We start from the raw sequence: 26,593 nt of genomic DNA on the forward strand, positions 1-26,593 counted from the left end.
AGATTAAAAACAATTAAATCAATTTGGAAAGAAAGCTGTGGACTCCAAGATGCATGTTTCTGTCATTTCTCTCATTTCAACACCTAACGTTGTCAACAGGTGAGATGGCACGAGCACTCAAGTCAAAGACAGATATTCACCTTGGCCTGTACCACTCTATGTATGAGTGGTTCAACCCTCTTTATCTACAGGACAAGGCAAACAACTACACCACCACCAAGTTTCCTGAGGTCAGCTTAACAAAACTGAGGGTTTGTCATTGGAGTGTGTTTTGGTGCTGGTGTGAGGTGTGAGTTATTAAGTTAATGAGGCTTTATGCCATTTTGGCCTTTTTTGTGCAATATATGGGGAGGGGACACCTAAAGAAGGTTTCACATATCATTTCTGAACCCAAGAAGACTTCAGCATGTAAAGTAGACACTTTACTTGTCTACCTGTTGCCTAAATCATGTAATTTGGGTTGGTAAGCTGATTCTGATATCTTTAATAAAGTTGTCGGTGAGTGTGTGACGCTAAATAGGTTCGTCTATTTTGTTTCATTCTTTGTTGCTTGTTACTGCACTCAGCAATAATTCCATCTATATGTCATGGTCAGTAAATAATCAAATCTGGACCACTGATTGACATCATGATCTACACATTTGGGAAATGATGACATGCATATTAACTCAGTCGGTGAGTCTCACCCCAATCCCATTAGTCACTTCTTGTGACAAGCATGGCTTGCTGAAGATAAATTGATCTTCACAGATGTGAGTTTGTCTGTAGAATTTGGCTGGTGATTCTGGTTGGTTAGAGGTTGGTGTGTAGGTTGGTGAGAGGAAGGTGAGTAGGTTGGTTAGAGGCAAGAGGTTGCAAAATGTGGACTTCATTTATGATCTAATCTGACTCCTTCAGGTAAGGTAAAGCTTGCCTCCCTAAAAGACTGTAGTACATACCAGATATACTGAGAGAAACAAATAAAGGATCACAGGAACATTCAAGCGTTCCTTTATTATTTTTCCAGTTTTCATCATCACAGTGCTATTCAAAGCTGGGGATGAAAACTGGAAAATATTAAAGGAACGCTTAAATGTTCCTGTGATCCTTTATTTGTTTCTCTCAGGATATCTTCTTTGCAACAGCTTTTACAGGTTAGTCACAATGACATTTTGATCATTCTCACCCCTCATGGACAAAGTCTACAAATCTAAAGCTCAGTAAATTTTGGAGCTGGTTCAATAATGGAATTCACCAGTTTTCATGTAAAGCTTATCTGGAGCAAGTAATTCAACCTATTGTCATCACAAGGTGTGACATGAAGAAGCATTTAAATCAATATATTTCAGCAAAAGACTATTCCTGAGTTATACGAGCTTGTGAACAGCTATGAACCGGACCTGTTGTGGTCTGATGGAGACTGGGATGCCCCAGACACTTACTGGGGTTCCAAGGAATTTTTGGCCTGGCTGTACAACGACAGGTATGTGCTCCTGAATTGGAAAGATATTCCCACCAATTAAAATTGTGACATTGTGCACAAGGTAAAAGTATCACTTAATGCTAAACATGGCCCAAACCAACTTTAAGATTTCACATCTTTTCCAGAAATATATGAGAAAAGAAACTATGAAGATTTCCTACTAAGAACAACAGAAATCAAATCAAAACCTAACTGTGCTTCACATAAAGTACAATAAAGTGTAAATATTTACACCTCCCCACTTTAACCAGAACAATTTTCTGTCTCCTGTTACCCAATACAAAGTGAATAACTAAATATATATTTATTTTGAATAACATAACATTTACACTACTTTGTTAGAAGCAGGGTGACTTCTTCCTATTTATATACAGATCACAGTCTTATCTAGACTAACAACTAGTCTCAGAAATGAACATATTTTACTGAAAAGTGTTCATAGTAAAAAAAAAAATAATATAATGAAAAGGAGCCCTGAGACTTTCTTCATTTGAAGCTGAGGAAATCTAGACTTGCCACATTTTCTAGACTTGCGTGGGCTTTCTTGGATATATTTGCTTCAGGGTCTGTACGACAGACTGTCTTATCACAAATGACTGGATTTCAAGACAGTACCACCCATCACAGCAACATGCTCTCATCATTGTGTCAAATGGCTAAATGTTTGTTTTTCACAGCCCAGTGAAGGATAAGGCTGTCGTCAATGACAGATGGGGAAAGGGGGATGAATGTCATCATGGGGGATACTTGACATGTTCAGACAGGTTCAATCCAGGTAACATTTTAATACAGTAAACATGGATATTGTTATATATTGAAAACTCAAAATTTGAAAAGAATGTTAAAATGCAGTCACATATTATCACTGTATGTACATTGAATACACTCAACAAAATCTTAACTTAATTTATCGAATAACTTTAATTTAATAAAACCCATCTCTTCACTGATTATCAGTGAGTATGGTTTTATGCCACTTTTAGCAATAATGTTGCCAGATCACTGTGGGGACACCATTGTACCCATGTGGTGAATCAAACCCAGGTCTTTGGCATGATGAGAGAATGTTTTAACCTGATGATTACAATAAGGTTGTAACAATATATTTGATTCTTTTACCTGTTAAAGGAGTACTTCAGCCAAGGAAGTGGGAGGGTGGATTGACAATTGACAAGGCATCATGGGGATTCCGTCGAGAGGCTGTCCTGGCAGATTATTTGACCATGGAGGAGATTATAACACGGCTTGTTCAAGTTGTCAGGTGTGTACTATATCATATGTCAATCAATGAGTGAGTTTTGGACATTGTTTATCGTTTCTGGCAGATCTGACAGATGCAACCCTGGACATTTAATTCTGGCAGCTAGGAAGAAAAGGAAACATGTGTCTCAAGTAAATATGGACATCATAACAATAATAAAAAATCTCAAATAGTGATTCAGGCAAATACTTTCAAGGTTGATATTTATCATTTCAGCTGTGGAGGGAACCTGGTTATCAATGTCAGTCCAACCAAATATGGCATGATTAGCCCCATCTATGAGGAGAGACTGAGACAGATGGGAGACTGGCTGAAGCTGAATGGGGAGGCTATCTACTCCTCCAAACCTTGGGTGGCACAGAATGACACAGTCACACCAGGAGTTTGGTAGGTACTTTATATATTCCACACCTTGACTGGCACAGAATGACACAGTCATGCCAGGAGTTTGGTGGGTACTTTATATATCCCACACATTGGGTGGCCCAGAATGACACAGTCATGCCAGGAGTTTGGTGGGTACTTTATATATCCCACACCTTGACTGGCACAGAATGACACAGTCACACCAGGAGTTTGGTAGGTACTTTATATATTCCACACCTTGACTGGCACAGAATGACACAGTCACACCAGGAGTTTGGTAGGTACTTTATATATTCCACACCTTGACTGGCCCAGAATGACACAGTCACACCAGGAGTTTGGTAGGTACTTTATATATCCCACACCTTGACTGGCACAGAATGACACAGTCACACCAGGAGTTTGGTAGGTACTTTATATATTCCACACCTTGGGTGGCCCAGAATGACACAGTCACACAGGCACACACCTTGAATGACACAGTCACACCAGGAGTTTGGTAGGTACTTTATATATCCCACACCTTGACTGGCACAGAATGACACAGTCACACCAGGAGTTTGGTAGGTCCTTCATATATCCCACACCTTGACTGGATCAGAATGACACAGTCACACCAGGAGTTTGGTAGGTACTTTATATATCCCACACCTTGACTGGCCCAGAATGACACAGTCACACCAGGAGTTTGGTAGGTACTTTATAAATCCCACACTTTGACTGGCACAGAATGACACAGTCACACCAGGAGTTTGGTAGGTACTTTATATATCCCACACCTTGACTGGCACAGCGTGACACAGTCACACCAGGAGTTTGGTGGGTACTTTATACATTCCACACCTTGGGTGGCACAGAATGACACAGTCACACCAGGAGTTTGGTAGGTACTTTATATATTCCACACCTTGGGTGGCCCAGCGTGACACAGTCACACCAGGAGTTTGGTAGGTACTTTATATATCCCACACCTTGACTGGCACAGCGTGACACAGTCACACCAGGAGTTTGGTGGGTACTTTATACATTCCACACCTTGGGTGGCACAGAATGACACAGTCACACCAGGAGTTTGGTAGGTACTTTATATATTCCACACCTTGACTGGCTCAGAATGACACAGTCACACCAGGAGTTTGGTAGGTTCTCTATATATCCCACACCTTGACTGGCACACAATGACAGTCACACCAGGAGTTGGGTTGGTACTTTATATATATCCCACACCTTGACTGGATCAGAATGACACAGTCACACCAGGAGTTTGGTAGGTACTTTATATATCCCACACCTTGACTGGCACAGAATGACACAGTCACACCAGGAGTTTGGTAGGTACTTTATATATCCCACACCTTGACTGGCACAGAATGACACAGTCACACCAGGAGTTTGGTAGGTACTTTATATATCCCACACCTTGACTGGCACAGAATGACACAGTCACACCAGGAGTTTGGTAGGTACTTTATATATCCCACACCTTTGGTAGGTACTTTATATGACAGCGATGACACAGTCACACCAGGAGTTTGGTAGGTACTTTTATATATCCCACACCTTGACTGGCCCAGCGTGACACAGTCACACCAGGAGTTTGGTGGGTACTTTATACATTCCACACCTTGGGTGGCACAGAATGACACAGTCACACCAGGAGTTTGGTGGGTACTTTATATATTCCACACCTTGACTGGCCCAGAATGACACAGTCACACCAGGAGTTTGGTAGGTACTCTATATATCCCACACCTTGACTGGCACACAATGACACAGTCACACCAGGAGTTGGGTTGGTACTTTACATATTCCACACCTTGAAGTTATTTTCTGCTTTCCTTGCACAGAATGACAGAACCATACTCAGAGCTACTTTATGCCATGAAGTCAACATATTTCTCTTTCAACAAATGAGTAATCTTAATAAGTGCTTTATAATAATCCTGAAGATTTAAAATTAAAGAAATATTAAAGATCTCATTAATTGCAAACACAACAATGAAGAAATGGTAACTGCCTAGTAACATTACTTTTGTTTGCTCTCGACCACACAATCTCTGAGATCAAAAGTAACTTATGTGGAGTATACAAGTGCTCTGACATTTTTCCATTTACAGAGATACGTCAGATTCAGAAGTCTTGTAAACTACACTGTGTGATATCTCTTCAGGTACACACAGAAAGGGGGGACGGTGTACGCCATTGTCCTCAACTGGCCACAACCAGGTCAACTCATCCTTGGATCAGCTTTGCCAAAAACTGGAATGAAAGTCAGTCTCCTTGGCTACACTGAAGGCTCCTTCTCCTGGCAGAATGCTTCACCCAAAGGAATCAGCATCACAATCCCTCCCATCCCTGTCAACCAGATGCCATGTCAGTGGGCATGGGTCTTCGCAATGGCATAAATGGTTCACAACAGGATGGGTCTTTAAAGGTTAATATAGAAGAAAACAAGATTAATATGGATAGGATCCAAGAGACGATCTCGTATCAAACTATGTAAGGAGTGGAACTTTTTCAGAACAATTTCAAACTGTTAGGAATAAATTTCGTTATTGATATAGATAACATAAGCCAATTATATTACGAAGAAAGTTCCTACAAATAAAACACTTAATGAACATCTGGTTAGCAAGAAATCTTACACCTTATGGAAGAATCACAGTTTTAAAATCCTCCCTCCTGCCCAAGTTAAACCACCTGGTTTCTACACTTCCTCGCCCACTTGAATCTGTTATAGACAATTTCCAAAAACGATGTTTTAGATTTATATCACAAAACAAGCCAGATAAAGTTAAAAGAGATACTGTTGTGCTAAATCTGGAACATGGGGGGCTTAAAGTTCCAATGATTAAAAATGTTATATCTTCACAAAAACTGAAATGGGTAGAGAGATTACAAAGCACCTCATCAAATTGGAAATCATTATTTATGCACAGATTTCACAGTCACAACTTATTGTGGATATCAGATAAAACATATATCGAAAATAGAGTGAAGTCTTTAAAGATTGGTCTAATATTGTTAGAAGATACAAAGGACATGTAAAAACTGAGTGTGACCTACCGGTACTCTCTCAAAGTATTTGGAATAATGATAACATAAAAGTTGGAAATGAGACTATTTCTTATAGAAGTTGGGAAAAACAAGTATAATATTCGTAAACGATTTATTGAATGAAAACGGCAGATTATATTCTAAGGAAGAATTCTGTGCCTTATACACCCTAGACACAGACTTTCTTAAATATGAGGGTGTTAAACAAGCCGTTTTATGTTATGCAAATTCAATAGGTATTACTTTATCCAGACGTAAATTATGTAATCCAGTGTATCCGTTTATAATGAAATGTACAAACAATCACCTGGGACACCAAAGTATGATATGTCAGTTGATTCACGCTTTGTTAAATGATAAGTGGGAACACGTCACTGGTTCGCACTACTCAGACTTTGGCTGGAAACGTTTCAACTCGAACACAAATAAATGTACTGCAAGTACCGAATTAAGATGGCTGCAGTACAGAACCATTCACAGAATATTGCCAGTCAGACATTTCCTCTACAAAATCAACTATGTGGATAGCCCTAAATGTACCTCTTGTAGCGATCACGACGAAACAATTCTGGGAGTGTGACAAGGTGGAAAGCATATGGCGTGAAATGAAAATATGGCTCAGAACTGTAGATGTAGAATTGAGTTTTACAAATTCCCAGGTAATGTTTGGGATTAAAGGAAAGCATGACAATGCACTAAATGCAAAAATATTTTAGTCAAGAATATCATATACAACTGTTTCATTCCAAATACTTCATACATTAAGAGACAACTCATACAATATTATAATACCACAAAATATGTACACATTAACCTTCACCAGGAACCCTAATTCCTAAAACTATGGTCCAGTTTACACAAGCTATTTAGAACCGTTGAGTAGGTAAATTACTTCGATGTACATGTAACAATGTTATTGACTCTGTACAATTATACTGAAGTTATATACATGTATAATGAACAGTATACTCTTACATATGTCAACCTGTATGTATACCTGAAAAAAAGCAAAATCAGAAAAAAAGGATAGGGTCTTTGCAAGGAAATAAACATATGGTTTATAATGGGATGTGTGTTCATTATGACACAAATCATGGACAATTAAAGAGATGGGCCTTAACAATGACATAAATTGATGACAATTATAAAAGAAGACCTTTTCCATAACATATTTGTCAAAGAGATGGCCCCAACAAATGCATTTGCTACTTAACTTACATTTTTGTATTACAAAAGGAACTTGTTTTCATTATAAAAAGAATGCTTCCTTGAATGCATATATAAAGATTATGACCAAAATTTCTATCCTTTTTTCTCAACTTCAACACATATTAAATCCTAAGAAACCTGACATGACAAAAAATGTAAGAACAAAGGTTATCTCCCTTGAATTGACATTGTCTCCCTTGTCTTCGCCATGACATAAATAGTTAACATTAACACAGGTTATAAACATATCATTGATAATGGGATGGACCTACACAATGACACAAATGGTTGACAAATATACAAGATGGGCCTTCACAATGATATACATGGTTGACAACTGAATAGTGGACATTTTCAATAACATAATTTATTTACAATGAAATGTCTGACAATGGGATGGTCCAAATAGACATGTTTGCTATTTTACTTTAATTCTTGTGCTACAAATGAAAGTGGTTCTCATAATAAAATGAATGCTGCTTTGACTGCATATATGAACATTATAACCAATATTTTCTTGCTTGTTTATTTGTCCACTTTAATGCATCTCTTAAATCTAAGAAACCTGACATGACAACAGAGGGTGTTGTAAGAGTAAGGCTTATCTCCCTTTAAAGGGCATGGTTATAACTCAATGATTTATGCAAAATATGCATGATGAAAGTTTTGAATATTTACTATATTGTGACACACATGAGAGAGAAAGAACATGAACTACAAACATTCTGATCAAGAGTCAGATATCTTGTGGAGAGAGGTTAGCAATGTGTGTAATGCCAACACGAACTGCTATCACTTATTCTTGGACACATAGCAGATATATTCAAAGTTACCAATCAGCAAGGTGTGGAATAACACCATATCAAAGAGGTTACTCGATACATCTCACCCACAAACACCTTGCAGACATACTCAAAGAGGTCACTCCATCAGCAAAGTGTGGGCTAATGCCATGTTCTGCTGCACATCTCACCCAGAGGTTACTCCATCAGCAAGGTGTGGTCTGCACATCTCACCAACAAACACCTTGCAGACATACCCAAAGAGGTCACTCCATCAGCAAGGTGTGGGCTAATGCCATGTTCTGCTTCACATCTCATCCCCAAACACCTTGCACACATACCCAAAGAGGTCACTCCATCAGCAAGGTGTGGTCTGCACATCTCACCAACAAACACCTTTCAGACATACCCAAAGAGGTCACTCCATCAGCAAAGTGTGCGCTAATGCCATGTTCTGCTGCACATCTCACCCAAAGGTTACTCCATCAGCAAGGTGTGGTCTGCACATCTCACCCTCAAACACCTTGCAGACATACCCAAAGAGGTCACTCCATCAGCAAGGTGTGGGCTAATGCCATGTTCTGCTGCACATCTCACCCAGAGGTTACTCCATCAGCAAGGTGTGGTCTGCACATCTCACCCTCAAACACCTTGCAGACATACCCAAAGAGGTCACTCCATCAGCAAGGTGTGGGCTAATGCCATGTTCTGCTTCACATCTCACCCTCAAACACCTTGCAGACATACCCAAAGAGGTCACTCCATCAGCAAGGTGTGGTCTGCTCATCTCACCAACAAACACCTTTCAGACATACCCAGAGAGGTCACTCCATCAGCAAGGTGTGGTCTGCACATCTCACCAACAAACACCTTGCAGACATACTCAAAGAGGTCACTCCATCAGCAAGGTGTGGTCTGCACATTTCACCAACTAACACATTGCAGACATACTCAAAGAGGTCACTCCATCAGCAAGGTGTGGTCTGCACATTTCACCCTCAAACACCTTGCAGACATACCCAAAGAGGTCACTCCATCAGCAAGGTGTGGGCTGCACATCTTACCAACAAACACCTTGCAAACATACACAAAGAGGTCACTCCATCAGCAAGGTGAGGGCTAATGCCATGTTCTGCTACACATCTCACCAACAAACACCTTGCAGACATACCCAAAGAGGTCACTCAATCAGCAAGGTGTGGTCTGCACATCTCACCAACAAACACCTTGCAGACATACTCAAAGAGGTCACTCCATCAGCAAGGTGTGGTCTGCACATCTCACCAACAAACACCTTGCAGACATACCCAAAGAGGTCACTCCATCAGCAAGGTGTGGTCTGCACATCTCACCAACAAACACCTTGCAGACATACCCAAAGAGGTCACTCCATCAGCAAGGTGTGGTCTGCACATCTCACCAACAAACACCTTGCAGACATACTCAAAGAGGTCACTCCATCAGCAAGGTGTGGGCTAATGCCATGTTCTGCTACACATCTCACCCTCAAACACTATGCAGCCATGATCAAAGAAGATACACCCATGGTTAGGCTGACACCATATTCTGCAGCATGTGTAACCACTGGACACCTTCTACACATATCTAAAGTGGTTAACCCATTAGCAAAGTGTCAGCTAATGATGCTGCTTATGTTCCTTTTGTCAACACTGAGAATGACTACGAACACACAATTTTGTATCATGCAACACAGAACCAGAACCTGTGTAAGTAGGAAAGCAAACTTCGAAATGACTGTGCTTATTCAGCCCTTTGTGAAAAAGGCAAAAAAAAGATTTTAAAAAAGAATGAGTCACAGGTTCTGTTGGGCACAAATTTAAATGTGACTCGGTATAGTAAAGTACAGCCTAAGGGGACTGACTTTACAGAACGATAAAAACTACTCTCTTTAACAGGTAAGAAATTGTTATAAATTTCAAAGTCTTAACCTTTAACTAAAGCAGCAACCAAAAGATGTTGTCAGCACATTTACTTGTCGGTCAGAATGCTGACATCTCTATCTATCATGACCTTCACCCACATTACAACATACCTAGAAATGATAACTATCACGGTCATATACCTTAGATACATATCACAGCTGTTGAAATGGCTACCACTTCAGATGGTTTCCTTCTTTAACAATCATTGTAACTATTAAAGTAAATTCTCCACAAGTTTGCTATGAACCCACATGGGAGTTGCAAGATTCCCGACACATTCCATCATGGAATGATGAAGTTAAAGTGGGAGACTTTATCCACTGGGGGAGTTTTCGGTACCAAGTTTTGGTTCTGAGTGGTTCTGGGAGGCCTGGGAGGGATACATGCAAGCTGACTACATAGACTTCATGTAGAACAACTACAGCCCAGACTAACTCCATGCTTGCATGTCGCAGGTATATTGAGTTTGTAAACAAGCATCATGAAGGTTTCTGCAACTGGCCAACCAATGACATTGTGGGTAAGAAAATGCATGCTATATAATACAGCTGATACAACTAGGCTCAACCTTCAACATGTGGGAATTAAGTTAACAGTACCTTTAATCTACCTACTAATGAACTATCCAACCATCCATTTCAACCCTCAGGGTTCCTGCTCAGATTGGTCACCTTCGCCTGTCATAAGAGGCAACATAAGGGTTTATATGAGCAGTCTGGTTAAGTGATCAAATTGCTTGAATAATTGCTCACAATATCAGTCACTGTCAGTATCATTGTTGTGTAACTGACACCATTAAACATCAAACATACTAATTAACTGACAAATACATTTGTTGTCAAGTGAGCTGGCCCAGGCCATCCGCAGCAAGACAGACCTCCACTTTGGCATGTATCACTCCCTGTTCAAGTGGTTCTACCTTCAGTTTCTAAAGGACAAGGCCACAAACACATTTGTTGAGGTCAGCTTCTTTATATACATCATTGATTGATTCTCTAAGTGAAAGTGATCATAATGGTGCCAGTTAGTAGGTTTCATATCACTTTTAAAAAGTTGAACTTTTCCAGCAATGCCACAGGACAGCAGAAATTAAATCATTCCAAGAATATTATATAATTGACATTGGCAATATTCATGTAATTTGGCTATCATCACTCAGCCATCCAGGAAAATTGTAAGGTGAACATCATTACATGCCAACTGCAGCTTCTTTCTTCTATACATCTTGAATACCCGACTGTTACATCATTGTCTGAATTCAAGGGTTGGATCTAACATATAGTAATCCAGGTGTGACGACAGTAAGGTGCAAAATGAAACATAAAGGCAGATGGAAAATCCATATCTGCACAGAAAATACCATTATATTGGCATTTCTATGATGTCATTTCAAGGTTGTGTAAGTTCTGGTTGTGATGATGTCCCTTCTGTTTCTCTCGGTTTTCCTTTCAGTTCCTAGGATGTCATCCTGATGTCACTTCTGTTTATGATGTCACTTTTGGTTTTGTTGATGTCATATATGGTTCTGATGACTTTCTTTTCTGTCATTACATCTGCTGAACCTAAAGTCAACTTCAGATATTTTGGAGTAAAGTCAGTGGTAAACATAAGATCTGTCTCATGTCTGTGACCTTCACCTCCTAGGAATCAAGATGAATCTTTGACCTGACTTGTTATTTAGTGGGTAACTGTAGCCTATGGGGCTACCAAAGGCCCCATGGTAAAAAGCCCATCCAAATCTGGGTTTTACCATATATGACCGACTATAAGTCGGAAATTTGATACCAGAACAAGGAGCTAAAAAATCAGACTTGACTTATAATTGAGTTCATTAATCTACCTAAAAAATTCCAGAGGTCAAGTGAGTGAATCTGCCAGCCCAGCGAACTCAACTGGCAATGTTTACACCAGAAGCAGGAAGCATATATGTACTGCAACGTTTCCAAAGATAAATGACATCATGGGACAAATAAAACGTAAAATATAAAATGTTGTTGTTTGTCTTTTGTAAAAATATATTTCATAATATAAAGGTTAAATTAAACTTAATCAGATATTTTGATCACAACTATTTATTTAATTTGTTATCGATCGATAAGATATCGAAAGAAAGTTTCACATAAGTAAACTTTGTATTCTGTGGCAGTTTTGTGTTATGGTTTTGAAAAATACTGTTAATAATTTAATAAATACTACAGATGATATTAATCAAGAAATGACATCGAAGTGAAATATATCTGTGTCACTCGATCAGTCTCGGTTGTACAGTAGCGTTCGCTCAATGCATCCCACACAATGTGTGTTCCCAACTGAACAGTTTTTGATACAGGAATAGCAACAGATTTTTACACAATGCCATCGATGCATATTTGTCTTGATAAGATTTAAAATCCAATATTTTATAGACTTTGCAGTTAAGTTCTTTGATCAGTTATGATCCCTTGGTTACATTTGCCTCCTAAATATTGCAACTATTGCCATGGCCTACAACAAATATACATGGACTAAAACTGACAATATGAACGAATAAATGTGACAGGATGTTTTCTACCAGTGACCTTCTCTTGACATGTCAGCAGAAGCAATTTAGGCTCTGCTGATTTCATGCTTTCTTGAGAAGATATTTTAATTATGAAAATGTAATTTCCCTTATACCTTTAATTGTCCTTGCTTCATATCACAATGAAGACAAACAAGTCCTGCACCTTCAGAGCAATAAGCTTTAAGAAACTCTTTGGAAAAATTATATCCAAGATCACAACAAGGTAATAAAAGAAAAACACAAAAGTGAAGGCATCATCACCCAGTCTATCTTTTACCTTAAACATTTAGCCACCTGATCAGATATCAGCTGTCCTTGACCTTAACTTGGCTATAAAAAGAATCACTTTAAGATATCATCAGACACTGATGCAGGATCACAAACACACACATCTCTCATCAACAATGGGCACAAAGATCATTGTCCTAATATTGCTAGCTTTAACAGCGACAGCAGATGGACGTTCAGGAAGGAAGACTGAGACTCGCTACGACCCAACATGGGAGTCCCTAGATTCCAGACCATTACCAGCATGGTACGATGAAGCCAAAATTGGAGTCTTTGTGTCATGGGGCGTCTTTTCAGTACCAAGTTTTGGAAATGAGTGGTTTTGGCAATTATGGCAAGGGGACAAAAATCCAATGTATGTGCAGTACATGAAGGACAACTATAAACCTGACTTCACCTATGCTGACTTCGCAAAAGACTTCACGGCAGAGTTCTACGATGCTGAAGCTTGGGCTGAACTGTTTGCTGCTTCTGGGGCTAAGTATGTTGACATTTATTTACTGAGTGAGTGAGTGGGTGAATGAGTGAAAGGGTAGGTGAATGGGTGAATGAGTGAGGGAGGGAGAAAGTTAGTGAGCGAAAGAGTGAAAAAATGAAAGGGTGAGTGAAAAAAGTGAGTGAAGAGTGAAAGAACGAAAGAGTGAGTGAGTGGTGCCACTTGTTCTAACAATCCTAGGGAAAATATACATTCAGCTGTGGTGATAACAAACCTAAAGGGACCACAAATGTTAAAGTTCTGTCGGAAATAGGAAAAACTGTTTTTAGGCTGTTGCTCTGTATCCCTAAAATGTACTCAACTTCAAGTAGCATATGTTGAAATAACCCACATCGGCCTAACTGGGTGTTCAGTGGGATGTGTAATAGAATATCTAGAAACGCATGTCTAATTGTAAAATATGGCAAAACTTAGAAAAAATACAAATAGCTGCTGAAAAGAATAGACTGACTGACTGAGTTTGGTTTTACGCCATTCCAGCAATATCACATCGGGGGACCTCAGAAATTGGCTTCACTCATTGTACCCATGTGGGGATTCGAACCCGGGTCTTTGGCACGACGATCCAACACTTTAACCACTAGACTACCCCACCGCCCCGAAAACAATAGATCAGACTATAGATGGCAATTAGGTCGCTCAGCCAGGTATGACGATGGACTGTCGACTAACCTGGCATGAAATGCACGTGTTGCCTACAGGCACAAAGGGTCATCTCAAAGATATTTTATGCTTTTTTCATGTGTATTGAATATGTCTCATCTATTGATTATCATCTTACGTGTCTTTCATAACGTTTATGTTGAGATATGTAAAACAATATGATCCTCACAGAATAGCTTAAATCAACTATCGCATTAAATGTCTCAAAATATATAGGTGGACAGGACTGGATATTATTTGTTATTGTTAAGACATGCCCTTTACTTCCACCAGTTTAATTTCTCTAAAGGATTATCTTATCTTAGCTGATATCTCTATTCCCCAGTACGACCCCAACCACCATCTGTGACACTTGTCCTGGTTTTGCTTTTGAGACGACCCCTCCTGCCTATTTCTATTTACAGTGATAGTGAAGCTCCATGGTAGCTACATCCTTAATAGTTTCAGTATTAAAGTTAGTATTTTTACGTCAACTTTTTCGTTGATAATGAAGCTAAGTCTAGTTTCAAAATAGGCATTTAAAAAGTGAAAAGAGTCCTTTGAAATACAGTATCATCGCACACTAATTTGCATAAAGCCATGGTCTGTCCTAAATAAGTCGCTTTGGACTTAGAAAAAGACCCACATTGCTCATTTCTGCACTAATCTCTCCTCAGTAAAGTCCTTTTTTGTCCGTTTCCTATCTCCCGACCACTGAGACTGTAGTTAGGCCGAACTTAGTTTAACAGATATTTTACACTTTCACATATTAACTTCATAAACTGTAGACATAAATGTGAAAAAACAGTCTTTTTGTATTTCCGACAGTACTTTAGTTATTATCACCATGGTTCATTCTATCCATTTCAGTTGATATGCACAGCAAGTGGCTGTCACCTCAGTTCATGTTGTTTTCAGATACACAGTCTTTATAACTAAACATCATGGAGGGTTTTGTAACTGGCCGACTAACGTCAGTTTTAACTGGAACTCAATGATGGTTGGTCCCAAGAGAGATATTGTTGGTAATTATATGTTAAGACTTATTTTATTCTCAAGACAATATTTGTTCATTGCTCACAATTTATTAATAGTAGTTTCTAAAAACATTCAAACCACATTTTCCAATGCAAGTCATAAGGTCTCCCCTAATTTTCTAAAATACAATTTCTCAGTTTTGTATAAAGAAACTTTCCCAGCCCCTGCAATTTCTGGAAAACAGAATAAAAACAATTCAATCAATTTGGAAAGAAACCTGGGGACTTCTAGCTTCATGTTTTTGTAATTTCTCTCATTTCAACATTGTATGAGGTGCAATGTTATCAACAGGTGAGATGGCACAAGCACTGAGGTCAAAGACAGATATTCACCTTGGCCTGTACCACTCTATGTTTGAGTGGTTCCACCCTCTGTATGTACAGGACAAGGCCAACAACTTCACCACCACCAAGTTTGCTGAGGTCAGCTTAACTAAATACATTTGAGAGGGTGTGTCATTGGAGTGTGTTTTTGATAAGCAACTTGGTGTGGGTAAGTATTTGCAGGCATGAGGATACCTAAAGTAGGTTTCACATATCATATCAACACTTCTGCATGCAAACAGTTAACACCTTGCTGCCAAAATAGTTAAATTTGGCTTGATAAGCCGATACTGAGAGCTTCAATGAATTTGTAGGTGAGCTGGTGTTTGACGCTAAATGGGTTTGTCTGTTTTGTTTTGGTTGTTTTTTTTTTTGCTTAGCACCGCACTCAGCAGTATTCCATCTATCTGCATGGTCATAAATAATCGAGTCTGGACCAGTGATTGACATCATGAGCAACGAAGTCAGTGAGTCTCATCATCCAATCCCATTAGTCGCTTCTTGCTGTAAACTAATTGAATCCCAGATCCTCATGGTTGTGGGTTGGTCTGTGTGTGCGATTTTGCCTGATGATTCTCACAGGTTGGTGAGAAATTGGTGAGTAGGTTGGTGAGAGCTGAGTGAGATGGTGCATTTGTACATTAGCTCACTTAATATGTGTTGGGTAAAACATGTTAACTTCATTTCAGTTATAATCCAACAGGGGTGGTGGGGTAGCAAAGTGGTTAAAGTGTTCACTTGTCATGTTGAAGGCCTGGGTTTGATTCCCCACACAGGTAAAATGAGTGAACTTCATTTCAGTTGTAATCCACCATGATATTGCCAGTGGTAACAATCCAAATTGGCTCCTTGAGGTAATGTAAAGTTTGCCTACCTAAATAGGAACAATTACATGTATTGTTAGTAATTGTTAGTAAACTTACCTCTGGTTAATGGTTGCCTTAATTCTGTGGTTCCCACAGTCACATACAGAAAATAAAATTAAAAATTAAAGTCATAGCTATCCCTATTGGTATGCTTACTCTCTTAACCCCAAGAGTTACCTCCCTTTGACATGACGTCATCCTATTGTCTGTTTGAAAACCTCACAATTTTTTCCAAATATATAACTGCTAAAGGATAAGGCGGGGAAGGTCGGGCGGGACATAAATCCCATAATCCAGAGGTAAGTTTACTAACAATTACTAACAATACATGTAATTGTTCCTAATTATAGCGTAAACCTTCCCTCTGGATTATGGTTGCCTGAATCCCACATAAGGATGGTGGGCTATCCCTAGAAGTATAAACCTCTACATACCACTAATATATATTCCTGAGAACATCCCAAACCTTCTAGGATAACTATGACTTAGGAATATCTGTATCCTAATAACTCGTAGAGTTGTATTAATTGTGAAGGAAGATCAATCTCAATCATTAGGTGAGCAGTCTCTTTCCTTCTTGACTAAGTATTTACCATCAAAACTTCATCCAATATTGGCCTTACAACTTCTTGAAGACCTATCGTTACCCTTTACGTCACTTCCGGATATCTGACATCATTTTCGGTCCAAATCTGGAACCCGCTTCCAGTCTATGATGTCACTTACGGTTTAGGGGTCTCTTCCGGTTCTATGACGTGAGTTCCGGTCTTTGACGTCACTTCCGGTTTCCTAGTTGACCCCCAAAACCGATAATTCCTTCTCATGGACATCATTCACGGTTCTGAGACACTTCTGGATAATTATTTGACCAAATCTACATAATAGTGGAACGAAAGAAAGAGACTACTCCCTAAATAACTGAACCCAGAATAGTGCTCGGTTAGTTATAAGAAGGGATATACAAATCGTTCCCAACCTGATTCTTCTCATTATTCATCTTCCTTCCTTAATGTGAGTCACACTTGAAGATCGGGTGCCCGACACTTGGTCCCTCAATCCGATAAACTACAGGATCCCCCCTCCCCCTCCAAACAAAAATAGGGGGCACTAGGCGGAGGAGAGGTGCTGTGCCACTACTAAGGGACCCAGGGACTTAAGGCCCTCCAAAGAAGAGGCTAGATCTATTAGATAAAAATTAATAAAAGTAATCTGAGATTTCCAATGACAACTCATGACATCTTTCTCAACTGAAACTGAGCCCCATGCTGCTACTGAAGAAGCTAAAGCCCTAATCTCATGAGGGGAAAACTGAGTGGAAACTGTCTCTTGATCCAACCCCTGATAGGCAAAGGTAACAGTCTTTCTGAGCCAGGAAGCAATAGTGTTCTTGGAGATTTCTGAATCTACATTCGTTTTGCAAGAAAGGAAAAGACGACGACGACTCCGTCTAAAAGTAGATGTGCGATGTAGGTACCATCTAAGACCTCGAATTGGACATAGTAATCTTGATCTGTCAGATCTTGAAGCAGTGGCTGGTAGAGCTGGTATTCACATAAGATCTGTGTCCCAGTGGACCCGATGCAGCGGTCTGGTTCTTAGCCGCGAACTCCGGTACTGTCCTACAAGACACTGACTTATATCCTTCCGTAAAGACTATGGATTTCACGTCAACTGCATGCAGTTCTGACACTCTTGATGCCGTTGCAAAAGCCAATAGGAATGCCGTCTTGAAGCTCAAATATTTCAAAGTGGTATCTTGCATAGGTTCGAACGGATATCTCTGTAGAGCTTGTAAAACTAGACAAAGGTCCCATTTAGGAAATCTTGATGGGGAAGTAATGTCCCTAATCTGGAATGATCTGATAAGCTTATGCAAGGAGCGATCCGATCCCACTGACAGTCCTTGTAGATCTAGCACTGACGCAATTGCAGATCTATAGCCTTCAATTGTATTGTGTTTCAGTCTCTTAACTGACCTGAGGTAGAACAAGAAGTCCGCTATAACGGGGATGGTGACTGGAAGATTGAGGAGTCGCTGCTCTCTTCTCCACTGGTTGAAAGCATTCCACTTGGCATCATAGAGGGCTGCTGTTGATGGTCTAATAGATTCGGAGATAGCCATAGTAGTCTGTTCGTTAAATCCCTGTTCCTTGAGGGAACTGCAGATCGTGAAGTGACAGAAGACTTACATTCTTGTAGAATGTGTTTGACTTGGGTTGACTAAGCAGATTGTCCCACAGGGGTAGTTGAAGTGGCTTGTCTGTCACAAGGTGAAGCAGATCTGTGAACCACGCCCTTGTTGGCCAAGCTGGAGCTACAAGGTATACTACACAATTGTGTTGAACAATCTTGGACAGAACGTCTGGTATTAGTTTGAAAGGAGGGAATGCGTAAGCTATGAGGTTCTCCCACGATATTGATAGGGCATCTACTGCCCAGGCCCTTGGATCCGGGACAGGGCTCACAAAGATCGGAAGTCTGTTGTTCCTTGATGTTGCAAATCGATCTATGGATGGGGTCTCCCACTTGTTCGAAATGAGTTTGAAAGCCTCCATATTTAGAGTCCATTCCATAGTCACAACCCTGCCCTACCTGGAGAGGGAATCTGCTAAAATGTTCACTTTGCCCGGTATGTGGCGTGCCCTGATTACGCTCTTCATCATATCTGCTATCCTGAACAAGTCCTGAGTAATATGAAGGAGGTTCTGTGATTTCGTTCCTCCCTGCTTGTTTATGTACGCTACTACCATACTGTTGTCCGTAACAAGCATGATACTTTTCCGATGAAGCTTCCAATACCAGTGGTAAAGGACCTTCCGAAGTGCCAACATCTCGAGACCGTTGATGTGAAGAGAACTTTCCTCGCGAGACCAAATACCTTGAGCCTGATATGTGTCCATATGAGTGCCCCTGCCTGTGGTCGAGGCATCTGAATAAATTGAGACCCCTGGAGGAGGAGGTCGAAGGTACACTCCCTGGAGGACATTGCTGTCGACTGTCCACCATAATAGTTCTTGACGTACTAAGTTGGGGGGGAAGATCGTTTCCTCTAGATCCCGACTGCGGAATTGGTCTAGCCAAATCTGAGGTTCCCACAAGCGTATTCTTCCTCTCATAGTAAAGTCTTGAATGGACGTGAGCGAGCCGATCAGAGACATCCATACCGAATCGATGCAGCTTCGTTCCCCATTAGACTAAAAATCCTGTTCCGAATCTTGTCCCATCGATCCCGTGGTGTGTAGATTCGGTCTGCTTTGGCATCGAGAATGGCTCCCAGATACTTGATTGTAGGTTCCAGTTCCGATTTGACAGGGTGAATTTTGAAGCCGAGATGTGTGAACACGTGGATGATAAATTTTGATTGTTTGATCAGGATTTGAGTTATCGTATTCCTTGCTTGAAAATCGTCCAGGTATCCATGAATAGCAATCTGGCTGCGATGTAAAAACGCCATGATGGGATTTATAACTACTGTGAAGAGCCAAGGAGCCAGTGATATTCAGAACGGTAGAACTAGAAACTGGAACCTCCGACCGTTTACCACGAACCGAAGATACTTTTGAGAATGAGGATGAATCGGCACATGCAGGTAGCGTCCTTCAGGTCTATGCTGATGAACTTGGAGTCCCGTTGTAGTTCTTGGAGTTCTCAAGTTGGCCAGAGATTCCATCTTGAACTTGGGTGGTCTCCTTAAGTAATTCTTGTTCAATACTTTCAGGTCTATTATCATCCTCATTTCGTCCGTATCTTTCTTGGGCACAAGAAATACCGGGGAGTAGAAACCGCAAGATTGATCCTCCTGAGGAATTTCCACTATAGCTCTTTTGTCTAGTAACTGCTGAATGGCTACTGACGCTCCCGTTAAACGATCTCCCTGCAGGAAAAATCTCCTTCCCCTCGGCTGATGAGTTACTGGGGGAAACTTGTCCCACGGAAGGATAAATCCCCTCTCTATGACTGACAGTATCCAGCTGTCTGAAGTAATTTGATTCCAATTGTCTATATACTGTGCGAGACGACCTCCCACTGGGGATTGAGCTACCGGTTGAACAAAATCGAAATCTGTCTCTAAGTCGGAGGACATTTCCAAATCGCAAGGTGGAGTAAGTTGGATTGTTGGACTTGAGTCAAAACTTCCTAGCACCTGCCCTTGATCCACGAAAAGAACTGGTACCTCTACCTCTGCCCCTAGTAGAGGGTAATCCCCTGGTGTTAGCAAACGTAGACGAAGATCGTGACCTAGTATCAGATGCTCTATCAAAGGCTGAACGTTGGAAAGGCTCCCGGCGGATAGACGAAGACGACCGAGTAGTATGTGCCGGCGGATCCCTCCTAGTTCTAGTCTGAGGCCTGCCTCTGTTCTGTGAAAACAAGGCCGAAGCTGATCTTTGATTCAAATTCCGCAAAGTAACAGCGTCCTTAGCTTGAATTGCTTGACTGCATTCTCCATGGAACAGAGACTCGAGTTAAGGGGCTGTTGAAAAAGTAATTCCTTGGCCGACTCAGGTAGACTCCTAACTGAACTCAACCTGGATGTTCTTTCCATAGCTGTAATTCTTCCAATATTACAGATCTGGTTGTGTGTAGCATCCGCCATGGTCTGATAAACCACATCCAGAAAAGAATGCGCCATAGCGACCTCTTCTGCAGTCATAGAAAATAACGTGTCCTTCTTAACACCCTCATAATTCTGGAACAGTGGCGGCAATAAGGCCCGAACTCCTGCTGCAAACCAATTACTATAGGATAAAATGTCTATGGATGTATGTGAGAAGACATCAATGTCCTTAAGGTCATTAAGCTGGCAGTTGAAGGAAGAATCCCTGGGTTTAAAATCCTGCAGCAGGAAAAAATCCTTATCCAATTGAGGAGTATTAGCTGGTATAAACCTGTCATGGATGGCATAGATCGCTTTCTGAATCGGCTTGGGTAGGGACGCAATGGTAGACGCCTTGGACATATTAGCATTGTAAGAATCCAGAGATGATTTCAAGGCCGAAGAATGAGGGAGAGATAATTTAGGTAACCTTTCCGGGGGTAGGCAGCCTGAAGCACCGAGTTCTAAGGGGGTTTCCCGCTCCATTTCATCCATTTGAGGCGGGACCGTGGTAGGATATAAATCATGAATCAATTCCAACTTTTCCCTAAAAGACCAACCCGGGGAAAAGTCTTCCGACGATGTATCCATAGGTTGGACTGTGAACAACCCTTCCTTCATAATAAAGTTAGGCTGAGACAACGGATAAATAGAGGTACTGTCCAAGTCAGACAAGTCAGGGACCAGTGGCAAAATCGGTGGACTGTTAGTATCAATGTATTCCGCGGCGCCCGTGGCAGTACCGCTAGGGCCATGGCTGGCCGTCAGCCCCCGACCCATCACCGTTAGGACCCATGCATGTGGAGGCTTGCTGGTTACCAGTGGGTTGGGAGTTGAAGGCGGGAAGCCCGTGCTCCGTACCGCTGTCCGACTGAAGCCCATACCCCATGTGGGAAAAGGTAGCAGGCTTGGTGTGACACAGGGCATTGTTCCTGGAAACAATAGGCCTGGCTTGAGTTGCCCGATCAGCAACTAAACCATGGCTGGAGCCGGCCAAGCCGACCGTGTCGGCGTCACTTAAAGCCCCAGGCTTATCCCCCAGTGGGGAATGGCTCTCCGGTTGGGACAGTAGGTGGTACCTGGCTTTCCCGGGCATAGCACCTACAGCCCTTGCGGTACTGAGAGATGGACTGGCATGTGCCCTCGCCAAACAATCAGTATTGTAATTAGCCATATCACCGTGATCAATCCTCTCTGAATACATCCTCTGCAGAGAGTTAATACGTGCTTCATTTCTCATTTCCATATCCTTCAGAGACTGGCTAACCGAGGCCTGCATTTCCGATTTAAAGGAGGAGAATAATTCTGCCATAGCCGACACGTCAATTTGAGCTGTGTCCGATTTCGACCTAGATTTAAATTTAGACCTTGCCTTAGAATCTGATCTTTGAGAGGAAGATGGTGTACTAGGTTCAGATTAGATTTCTTAGACTAACTAGATTCTGCCCCCGGAGAAGATTTACGCTTGACACCTAGCCGTATCCATATTGAGCCATTCATTTTTAGATAATTCTGAACATAATAAACAGCGATCTACTAATGTGCATGGGATACCCGAAAAACATGCTACACATAAGGAATGATGGTCAAGATCGGGCATGAACTTTTGGCATTGGACACACTTGTTTTTCGCCATATCTTCCTGAAAAACTAAGGAAAAAAGGGCGGGAAAATAAAGCAAAATAAAACCTAAAATAATATAAATACGATTGTCCGTCGGACCAAATGTCAACACCACTAACCTACTCTACGATGAATCTAGTGCAGAAGGCTGTGTAAAGTTGAAATTTTTCACTTCACTTCTGTACGTGTTGACTGTAGTGCATACAGAAAAATTGTGAGGTTTTCAAACAGACAATAGGATGACGTCATGTCAAAGGGAGGTAACTCTTGGGGTTAAGAGAGTAAGCATACCAATAGGGTTAGCTATGACTTAGGGTTTTAATTTTTAATTTTATTTTCTGTATGTGACTGTGGGAACCACAGAATTAAGGCAACCATAATCCAAAGGGAAGGTTTACGCTATAATTGGCTGTAGTACATACCAGATATCCTTCTGTAATCATGTTACGGATTAGTCGCAATGGCATTCTGAGCATTCTAATCCTTCGAGGAAACACAACAAAATCTACAAATCCTATGATCATATAAAGCTAATCTGGGGTAATTCAACCTATTGTCAAGGTGAGCCACAACACTGTGATATCATGAAGCATAAAAATCAAATATATTTCAGCAAAAGGCTATTCCTGAGCTGTATGAACTCGTGAACACCTACAAGCCCGACCTATTGTGGTCTGATGGAGCCTGGGAGGCCCCAGACACTTACTGGGGTTCCAAGGAGTTCCTAGCCTGGCTGTACAATGACAGGTATGAATGTACAATAAGGCCACACCAATTTTATTTCTTGTTTTACAGATCCACCGGTCATATTTTTTCAAGAATAAGAACAAAAATTTAAATTTACTTTCGCCCGCTCAAAAAATAATATCCTAATGTTTTTAGTGGCTGAAGTTTAGACCAGGGAAGAAATGGCCTGCTACACGGTACAGATCATAGTCTAAAGTCTTATCACAAATGACTGGATTTCAAGACAGCACTTCCCGTCACAGCAACATGTACTTGTCTTTGTGTCCAATGGCTAAAACATCATTTTCTGAATGTTTGTTTTTCACAGCCCAGTGAAGGGTATGGCTGTTGTCAATGACAGATGGGGAATAGATGACAAATGTCATCACGGGGGCTTCCTGACATGCACAGACAGGTACAATCCAGGTAACATGTCATTGTTGTTAAACATTGAAAACTCAAACTTTGAAAAGAAGCTTAAATTGCAGTCCCAAAATATCACTGTATATACATAATGATGAATACACTTAACAAGATCTGGGAAAATATTTTATCGAATCACCTTAATTATAGAAATATTCTCAACACTGATAATCAAATGCAGTTGCAATCAAAGTATGCACAGATAATGAAGTTGTGACAATACATATGATACTTTTACCTGTTAAAGGAGTACTTCAGCCAAGGAAGTGGGAGGGTGGATTGACAATTGACAAGAAATCGTGGGGATTCCGTCGAGAGGCTGTTTTGGAAGATTATTTGACCATCGAGGAGATTATAACACAGCTTGTTGAAGTTGTCAGGTGTGTACTTACATAATCATATATCAACCAGTCAGTGAGTTTGGGACAGTTTTTATTGTTTTTGGCAGACCTGACAGATGCAACCCTGGACATTTAATTCTGGCAGCTTGGAAGAAAAGGAAACATGTGTCTCAAATAAATATGGACATCATAACAATTATAAAAAATCTCAAATAGTGCTCCAGGCCAATATTTTCAAGGTTGATATTTATAATTTCAGCTGTGGGGGGAACCTTGCAATCAATGTCAGTCCAACCAAATATGGCATGATTAGCCCAATCTTTGAGGAGAGACTGAGACAGATGGGAGACTGGCTGAAGGTGAATGGGGAGGCAATCTACTCCTCCAAACCTTGGGTGGCACAGAATGACACAGTCACACCAGGAGTTTGGTAGGTACTTTATATATTCCACACCTTGAGTGGCACAGAATGGCACAGTCACTCCACGAGGTTTGGTAGGTACTTCATATATTCCACACCTTCACTGGCACAGAATGGCACAGTCACACCAGGAGTTTGGTTGGTACTTTATATATTCCACACCTTGACTGGCACCGCATGAAACAGTCACACCAGGAGTTTGGTGGGTACTTTATAAATTCCACACCTTGGGTGACACAGCATGACAGAGTCACTCCAGGAGTTTGGTAGGTCCTTCACATATTCCACACCTTCACTGGCACAGAATGACACAGTCATACAAGGAGTTTGGTGGGTACTTTATAATTCCACACCTTGAAGTTATTTTTTGTTTTCCTTGCACAGAATGACAGAACCATATGCAGAGCTACTTTATGCCATGAAGTCAAAATATTTCTCTTTCAACAAATGAGTACTCTTAATAAGTGCTTTATAATAATCCTGAAGATTTAAAATTAAAGAAATAATAAAGATCTCAGTAATTGCAAACACAACAATAAAGAAATGGTAACTGCCTAGTAACATTACTCGTGTTTGCTCTCGACCACACAATCTCTGAGAACAAAAGTAACTTATGTGGAGTATACAAGTGCTCCGACAATTTTCCATTTACAGACATACGTCAGATTCAGCAATCTTATAAACTACACTGTGTGATATCTCTTCAGGTACACACAGAGAGCTGGGACAGTGTACGCCATTGTCCTCAACTGGCCACAACCAGGTCAACTCATCCTTGGATCAGCTTTGCCAAAAACTGGAATGAAAGTCAGTCTCCTTGGCTACACTGAAGGCTCTTTCTCCTGGCAGAATGCTTCACCCAAAGGAATCAGCATCACAATCCCTCCCATCCCTGTCAACCAGATGCCATGTCAGTGGGCATGGGTCTTCGCAATGGCATAAATGGTTCACAACAGGATGGGTCTTTAAAGGTTAATATAGAAGAAAACAAGATTAATATGGATAGGATCCAAGAGACGATCTCGTATCAAACTATGTAAGGAGTGGAACTTTTTCAGAACAATTTCAAACTGTTAGGAATAAACTTCGATATTGATATGGATAACATAAGCCAATTAAATTACGAAGAAAGTGCCTACAAATAAAACACTTAGCAAGAAATCTTACACCTTATGGAAGAATCACAGTTTTAAAATCCTCCCTCCTGCCCAAGTTAAACCACCTGGTTTCTACACTTCCTCGCCCACCGGAATCTGTTATAGACAATTTCCAAAAACGATGTTTTAGATTTATATCACAAAACAAGCCAGATAAAGTTAAAAGAGATACTGTTGTGCTAAATCTGGAACATGGGGGGGCTTAAAGTTCCAATGATTAAAAATGTTATATCTTCACAAAAACTGAAATGGGTAGAGAGATTACAAAGCACCTCATCAAATTGGAAATCATTATTAATGCATAGATTTCACAGTCACAACTTATTGTGGATATCAGATAAAACATATAATGAAAATAGAGTGAAGTCTTTAAAGATTGGTCTAATATTGTTAGAAGATACAAAGGACATGTAAAAACTGAGTGTGACCTACCGGTACTCTCTCAAAGTATTTGGAATAATGATAACATAAAAGTTGGAAATGAGACTATTTCTTACAGAAGCTGGGAAAAACAAGTATAATATTCGTAAACGATTTATTGAATGAAAACGGCAGATTATATTCTAAGGAAGAATTATGTGCCTTATACACCCTAGACACAGACTTTCTTAAATATGAGGGTGTTAAACAAGCCGTTTTATGTTATGCAAATTCAATAGGTATTACTTTATCCAGACGTAAATTAAGTAATCAAGTGTATCCGTTTATAATGAAATGTACAAACAATCACCTGGACACCAAAGTATGATATGTTAGTTGATTCATGCTTTCTTAAATGATAAGTGGGAACACGTCACTGGTTCGCACTACTCAACTTTGGCTGGAAACGTTTCAACTCGATCACAAATAAATGTACTCCAAGTACCGAATTAAGATGGCTGCAGTACAGAACCATTCACAGAATATTGCCAGTCAGACATTTCCTCTACAAAATCAACTATGTGGATAGCCCTAAATGTACCTCTTGTAGCGATAACGACGAAACAATTCTGGGAGTGTGAAAAGGTGGAAAGCATATGGCGTGAAATGA

General features: G+C 40.5%; 2 protein-coding genes across 3 annotated transcripts in view; both read left to right on the forward strand.

Annotated features, from left to right (window-relative positions):
• Window positions 1-26,593, forward strand: part of LOC124280755 (alpha-L-fucosidase-like) — a 116,857-nt gene that overhangs the window by 919 nt on the left and 89,345 nt on the right. The window contains exons 3-8 of one of the 2 annotated variants that reach the window (XM_046716733.1): window positions 100-230; window positions 1,329-1,462; window positions 2,140-2,237; window positions 2,591-2,723; window positions 2,940-3,110; window positions 5,260-7,858. In XM_046716733.1, the coding sequence (XP_046572689.1) occupies window positions 100-230; window positions 1,329-1,462; window positions 2,140-2,237; window positions 2,591-2,723; window positions 2,940-3,110; window positions 5,260-5,494 (902 nt within the window). In that variant the 3' untranslated portion in view covers window positions 5,495-7,858. Of the gene's footprint in view, window positions 1-99; window positions 231-1,328; window positions 1,463-2,139; window positions 2,238-2,590; window positions 2,724-2,939; window positions 3,111-5,259; window positions 7,859-26,593 lie in introns of those variants that run through there. The other variant, XM_046716734.1, reaches the window with a different exon arrangement.
• Window positions 13,002-25,559, forward strand: LOC124280762 (alpha-L-fucosidase-like). Its single transcript, XM_046716739.1, has 8 exons — window positions 13,002-13,391; window positions 14,967-15,073; window positions 15,378-15,508; window positions 23,109-23,242; window positions 23,550-23,647; window positions 23,892-24,024; window positions 24,245-24,415; window positions 25,114-25,559. Exons 1-8 carry the CDS (start codon window positions 13,027-13,029, stop codon window positions 25,346-25,348), a joined length of 1,374 nt encoding a protein of 457 aa, XP_046572695.1. The 5' UTR covers window positions 13,002-13,026; the 3' UTR covers window positions 25,349-25,559.

Source organism: Haliotis rubra, unplaced genomic scaffold (genome assembly GCF_003918875.1).
Source record: "Haliotis rubra isolate DU_JTF1 unplaced genomic scaffold, ASM391887v1 Scf273, whole genome shotgun sequence".
Classification (NCBI taxonomy): Eukaryota; Metazoa; Mollusca; class Gastropoda; order Lepetellida; family Haliotidae; genus Haliotis; species Haliotis rubra.